The sequence below is a fragment of the Prionailurus viverrinus genome, chromosome D3 (genome assembly GCF_022837055.1).
Source record: "Prionailurus viverrinus isolate Anna chromosome D3, UM_Priviv_1.0, whole genome shotgun sequence".
Classification (NCBI taxonomy): Eukaryota; Metazoa; Chordata; class Mammalia; order Carnivora; family Felidae; genus Prionailurus; species Prionailurus viverrinus.
Genome location: NC_062572.1, coordinates 21,903,972 through 21,911,179, shown reverse-complemented (window position 1 = coordinate 21,911,179; position 7,208 = coordinate 21,903,972). Strand labels below are relative to the sequence as shown.

Sequence of the window (7,208 nt, the reverse complement as noted above, 5' to 3'; positions counted from 1 at the left end):
ACCCTGAGGTGGTGGGAGGTCACATAGGGGACATCCGGCCTGGCCGGAAGGAAGGGGACAGTGGGCAGAGCAGTGAGGAGGCAGGAACCCTCTCTGATGGTCTCTGGTCGCCATGTCACATATGCTGTGTCCAGGCCCGGACATCAGGAGGCGCATGTCGCCTTTTTCTGAGGAGTCAGGGATGATCAGAGCTGGGAGTTGCCACCTGACACTGCCTGTGCCCTCTGCCTGCCCAACCCCCTAGCCTATCAGAGCCCCTCCCCAACCACCACCCTAACATCCTTACACAGAGGGACCTGACCCAAGGCGGTGAAGTGTCTATGAGCTGGGGATCTCATTTGCATAGATGGGCCCTCCCTCTGTCAGAGGATGAAAAGGGGAAGGAACAGGTTGGGGGAGGCTCTGTTCAGCTGTGGGGCCACAGAAGGCTGGATCGGTGATGACCTCCACCATGGCCTGGTCCCCTCTCCTCCTCACCCTCCTTGCTCACTGCACAGGTGATTAGATGTGGGGACAGGGGAAGCATTCCTGGGAGGACACTTGTGCCTTAATTTCTGCTCTTCTCTCCAGACCCCAGCTTCACCCTCTCTTTGTCTCTCCTCCTTCCAGGGTCCTGGGCCCAGTCTATGCTGACTCAGCCGCCATCTGTGTCTGGGGCCCTGGACCAGACAGTCACCATCTCTTACAGTGGAAGCACCAACAGCATCGGTATTTATGGTGTGAACTGGTACCAACAGCTCCCAGGAGAGGCCCCTAAACTCCTCATCTATGGCAATAGCAATCGACCCTCGGGGGTCCCAGATCGATTTTCTGGCTCCAAGTCTGGCAGCACAGGCTCCTTGACCATCACTGGGCTCCAGGCTGAGGACGAGGCAGATTATTACTGCCAGACCATTCACTTAACTGTCAGTGATTACACAATGTTCCAGGCTCATGGGGAAGTGAGACAAAAACCTGCTGTCCCCACAGAAATGGGACTTGCTGTGTAGCCCTGACATTTTGGCCCCATCAGCTGTTTCTTTGTTTGATATCAACTGAGGTCTGTCACCCGCCTCAAAGAATTTGTCTACAAATCTTTCCACATTCTCTTAAATTTCTCCTTGAAGCCTGTCCTGTGGAGCAAGATATTTTCTGATTTTCTCAAACTGAGCGCAAATTCCTGGGCGCCAGAAACAGGTCACCCTGAGGACAGTGACCATGTCACATTAGGGCAGAAACAGGGTCACAAAATCCAGAGTATCTATGGCTGATTCATACACATGGGTCTTTTGAAATGAGTCCCTGTCCATTCCCATCAGTGCTGAGATCTAGCCAGTGATTTTTGTTATTCACTTGCTATTTGTTATTCACTTTGTTAATACTTACTTGCAGAAGGATGTTGAGTTATAATGGTGTTTAGGTCACATTAGCCTGTTCACCTTGCAGAAATGTCCTCCCCTCCACCACCCCATTATTTAATTCCCTGGTTGTGGGAGTGAGTTCTATATGTCTAGGAGGGAATGTGCTATCACAATATAAATGTTTCTATCTGTTTCCATTTTATGTGGTTTTTATTAGGACTTTGCTTTCAATTTTTCAAAGAATCTTTCAAGGTCTACTGAGATCATGGGATTTTCATCTGTTTATTTACTAATATGATGCCTTATCTTAGAAGATTTATTAATACGGAATCCCACTCTATATTTGCAATAAATCACATATAGTCACTTTATATGACTATTTTAGTCTGATAATGGATTCTCACTATTGATATCTTATTTAGAACATTTGCATCAATATTTCATAATATTCTACAATTTTCCTTTTTCTGTACTTTTAAAACAAAATTTAATTTTACTTTATGACAGAGGGAGAGACAGAGCGTGAGCACGAGAGGGGAAAATAGAGGGAGACAGAGTCTGAAGCAGGCTCCAGGCTCTGACCTGTCAGGTCAGAGCGGGATGTGGGGCTCAAAGTCAAGAGCCAAGCCTTGAGATCATGACCTCAGCCAAAGTCAGGCACTCAACAAAGTGAGCCACCCAGGCACCCCCTTTTTTCAGTATTTTATATATCAAGTGTATGTATTTCTTTCTATAAGAATATATATATATGTACATAGAGAGAGAGAGAGAGAAGTGCAAACAAATGAAACTATGAAACTATGAGCTCTGAAAGTTGTTAGTGTATTTTGTGCAGTTAACCACATCTTATGCCTTTTTATGGAATATTTCCTAATAATATTGTCTTTTTTTTCTAAGGAAATTGGTCTCTTTATTCATTTTTTATTGGAACTGTTTTAATGGTCTGTTTATTCATTTTTTAATGGAATGTTCATTTTTTTACTTCTTAAATTATGTTTTTAATTTATTATTGAAAGAGGTTGACAGTATGATTTTTCCACTTTTTATTTTTGTGCACATGCCATTTCCCATTTGCATACTTGTGTATTATTCACTTCCATGCAAAAGCTAGTAAGTGGGTTGTTCTGCATTTAAAAACTTGATTTTGAAGTACTAATTAGATTCAAATACACGTTATGATTTTGTGGACACCAGGGGGCGCTGTGACCTGACAAGAGAGCAGAGACTGATGCCCACCTCTCTTACACATGGGAAGAGCCCGAGCCTGCTTCAATAGGCCTGGGAGCAACGACCCCTTCCCCAAGTATGATTCTCCTGCACTGTGACCCCTCTAATCCCATGGAAAAACCGGGTGCTGATCTTCCTTCAGCCCATAGGAAACCCAGATCATCTCTTCCTTTCCCTTGACTAGAACCATCATCAGCCCAGAGTGATGCAGGGGCCAGACATGCCCCATATCTGCATGAATGACTCCATTCCCAAGAACGAAGGGAAAGAAGGAGAGAAATCCTGTCCTCAGTCCCCATGGTGGCCCTCAGGAGGCTGTACTGTCATATTTTCTGTATGGCTCCATGTTAATTTGCAAAATACAATGCATATGAGAACACTACTTGCTACCCAAGTGCAGCTCAGAGAGAAGTTCCTGCCCTCACTTGCAGAACGTGGTTTCCCCACCCCCCCCAGCCCCACCCCATGCAGGATTCCAGAACTGCCATCTGCTCCTACTCTGGAATCCAGAGCAGCAGGAGCTGCAAAGTCAGCACAATTACGGTCCCTGCCCAGGTGACCAAATGTCAGGGAGGGCAGGTGAGGGCGGGACTCTTCCGATGGGAAGAGAGGCTGTAGGTTGTCCCGAGAGGAGTCAGGAGGTGGAAATCTCCCAAAATGGGAGACACAGGTGAGTGACCGATGACAGCTTGTTCAGCTCACAGGGGCGTCTCTGACCTGAGAGTGGCCTGAGCTGTGACTGGATCAATCTTCCTACAGGTTCTCTGTGCCTGTCCATCTTCCTTATGCTCTCAGACATTCATTCCGCCACATTCTGCAGGTTCCTCAGACACTCCTCTGTGGAGGGGCAGGGGCTCTGTGTGGGGAAACTGCAATGAACCAGGCAGGGGGGGTCCTTTCTCTCTGCTTTAGATATTCTCCTAATCCCCCCCCTTCACTTCCTTGCTTCACCTTCTCTCCTCTCCAGGGCATCCACCAAATCTTTGAGCTCCTTCCCATCTCATGATTGACTCATTTCCCCTCACTCTCATCACCTGTCATTCCCAGAGGTGGGACAGGCCCACACATCCTAGGAAGGACTGATGGTTTTTGGCAACCTCCTTCCCTACGGATTCATATAGATGGTCCCCATGAGCCCTAAACATAAATGACCCTCTGGTGAACATCCTTGAATGTTTGTCCGTGTATGTGTCATATGCTATTGATACCTATATACACTTGACATTAACACACATGTCGAATACTATCTTGTATTTGAAAACATGCACTTTATGGTTACTGGTCTTTTACTATAGAGGACAAATACTTAATGATTTCTATAACTTGTTAAAGGGTATTTAAAAATGCCTCAGTAATGTAGCAATGAATCGATAAAATAAAAGTATAATTACCAGGGAATAATTTATAATCAGAAACTTATAGGTTATTAACTGCACAATCCCTGTGTAAATATAAAAGAAAAGATGAATAATTGGAGTGGAATATGTTTTTTGTCTCCACCTTCAAATAATCCAACAGTCCAAGGTGGGTGTCAAAGCTAGAGGGCTTCTTTTAGATGATGTTGACCTAAGAGAAGAGGAATAAGGGCTCAGAGAGGAGGTGTGGAGAGATGCTGGAGGCTGGAGGAAGGAGTGAGAACTGGTCAGCCAGCAGAGAGGTGCTGGGTGCTGGGAGATCTGGTGTCCTCTCCCAGGGGCCAAACCCTGAAGAATCAGAGTTCTGGAAGCAGAGCTCTCCTCTCAGTCCTGACGGAACCACTGGGGCAGGAACACAGAGACGGCTCCTTCCTGACCCTTTGTGTTACTCCCTCATTGTACCAGTCAGAGATTAGCTGGTGCTTATGAAATATATGTTTCACAAATAAGTATACAAGTTCTGAAATATATAAATGAGTTATTATTTCCCAAATGAAAAAAAAATCTTTGTGCTTTTCTGTTTCCCTATAAGAAACAGAGGCAGCACAGGATCCACTTAGTTCTTAAAGCCGTCCTATGCTCAGAGTTTGCCCTGTGAGATCGCTCATTTCATGGTCAGGCACGCAGAACTCCCCTCTCATACTCCCTCCTGCTTCATTATTGTTCCTACTGCTCCAAAATGGGGAGCAGACTCTATCATCACCCCTGACAAACCTGGGTCTGTCTAAGAACTCCTACAGGAGTTCACATAGTAATTCCCTACAACACTCGGGTGGTTTTCTCTATGCCTACAAGAAGCCCCAAAGGACATTTAAAACCAATTCCATGTAGGATAGCATCAAAAAGAATAATAATCATTTTAGGAGGCAAAATAAACAAGTAGCAAGAGACTTGCAAACTGAAACCTGCAAAAGATTGCTGAAAATATTAAAAAGATTAAATACGTGAGAGAACACTGTGACCGTGGATTGGTGACTTAATATGGTGAAGGTGTAACCAAGGTCCAGATCCATCTCGATATTCAGTGCCATCGTGCCATGAGCTTGCTGCCCCCAGTTTAATCCCTCAATATCTACTGCTCACTCCTTCTGGTTCCTTTGTTGGGAAGATGTTGGGTATACATCTATTCTGCGGACCCAGATCTTAGACACCCAACCCCCATGAATTACACATAGAGTAATAGGTCATGAGTGTTTGCGGTCCAGGAGAGATAGAAAAACCCCTCAGAAGGGAGGAGGCCTCCATTTATAGTAATGTTCTGTTTATACCTATCCTCATAGTGATGAAAATTACAAAATGGGGGTGACTGGGTGACTCAGTCGGTTAAGCGTCTGACTGCAACTTAGGTCATGATCTAGCAGTCTGTGAGTTCAAGCCCCACATTGGGCTCTGTGTTGACAGCCCAGAGCCTGAAGCTGCTTTGGATTCTGAGTCTCCCTCTCTCTCTGCCTCTCCCCCACTCTTTCTTTCTCTCTCTCTCTCAAAAATAAATAAATATTAAAAAAATTTTTAATTACAAAACTGATATATGAAGTATATCAGAGTGTCAAATATATAAGCACTTGCCAGGCTAAATTTCAAGGGAAAACGTGAATGCTGAAAAATAAGGAGCAAAAGACACATTTCCCTGACAGCATCCTGTCCTCATGGCAAAGACAGGCATCAAAAGTCCTTGCAGTGTGGGCTGAAGGGATCTATCAGGAGAATCTAAACCCCCCACCGCAACAAAGGTTACACTAGAGGACAAGTCCAAGAGAACTATTATGAGTTTGAATCATCTTGGTACTCTGAGAACTTTAAGGCTTTCATTAAGTGTAAGATGAAACTAGACTGGTTTTGACCCCAGGCACCTGGAAGGGCAAACTCCAATGTCAGGTAATACCTGGTAGCGTTAGCACTGTGCAATCAATACACCATGTATTTAACCACACGGAGGTCGTCGGTGACCCAGAAAAATTGCAACCATTCCTAAAATAGACAGAGGGCATCTCTTCATCCTACTGCATTTGGGAATGAAGGCATTCTAGATCCAATTGCAAAAGTCTGGACATCATTCCAAGAGTGCTATGAAGTTTCAGAACGACTGGACGATTTGGTGTCTAAGCCCAGCAGGTGGCACTGTGGGACCGGTCCTATGAGGACAAGCTTCTAGAGCTGACCGATTAGGGAACTACTCTAATAATTCTCGCACACTCATCAGGCAGTGTCCCCCGGCAGTGTGACTCTGCAGCCCCTGTGCCCCTGGAGCCACATGAGCCCTCAGCTCTGACTCACTCCCTCGCTCCATGTTTCATCCTCCAACCCCATGGAGTCAATGCCCAGGTGGTGTTCAGGTAGGGACAGTCAATCCCACACCTGGAGAAGTTCGCACAATGAACAAATCACCTGCCATGCTACCTGCGTCTAGGGTAAAAGACCCTTGGGGAGGGGAGGATGGGACTTCTCTGTCCTGTCCTGAGTCCTCTCCTCACCTCCTGCCTCACAGACAAGGAGATCCCTTTAGGGCTGAAGAGAAAAGATGCTGGGGTGGTGGAAGGTGGGGGTGGGGGGGGCATTTGCACTCCTTTGTTCCCGTCATCTCTGCTTGGCAGTCATCACCCCCATTCTTTCTGTCACCTTATAACTTCTAGCTTTCCTTCAAGGGTCTCTGTCAGACTGTGCTACTTTGTCATCCAGGGCATCTGGGTCCTTGATGGGGTAAAAAGAATATATATATATATATATATATATATATATATATACATATACACATATATATATATACATATATATATGATATTTATTATAAATAAATATTACATATTACAAACGCATGTATAATATATAAGCAATATATAAACACATTTTAAATATGTGTAATATGTTATATTGAATTATTACATCTGTAACTGTATTATATAACTATTAAATATAGGTATCTTGTATGATATAAAACACTATAGATTACATATACACATTATACGTATGTTCCATGTTGCAATTTATATATCACATATTATAATTTATATATTTAAGTAATAGAACTTAGAGAGACAGGGAGAGGAAAATGAAGTTGCTGTCTCGGAGCTAAGCTGAGTGCTTTCCACCCACAATGAAATTTAGAGACTCTGCCAGGTGTGTGGTCTCACAGAGGAAACTGGATTTGCAGCAAAATAATGAGATCACGAGGAATAACTTGCAAAGCCTTGAGTCTCAGAGCAGGAGTGAGCGGGTTCCTTTTATTCAG

At 44.5% G+C, this 7,208-nt stretch overlaps 1 gene segment (V, D, J or C); it reads left to right on the top strand.

The window, feature by feature from the left end:
- The first annotated feature begins 347 nt into the window (after window positions 1–347).
- On the top strand, window positions 348–1,537 carry LOC125148951 (immunoglobulin lambda variable 1-40-like). The segment is given in 2 exon segments: window positions 348–497; window positions 610–1,537. Coding segments are annotated over 2 exon segments (438 nt in total).
- Window positions 1,538–7,208: the final 5,671 nt, after the last annotated feature.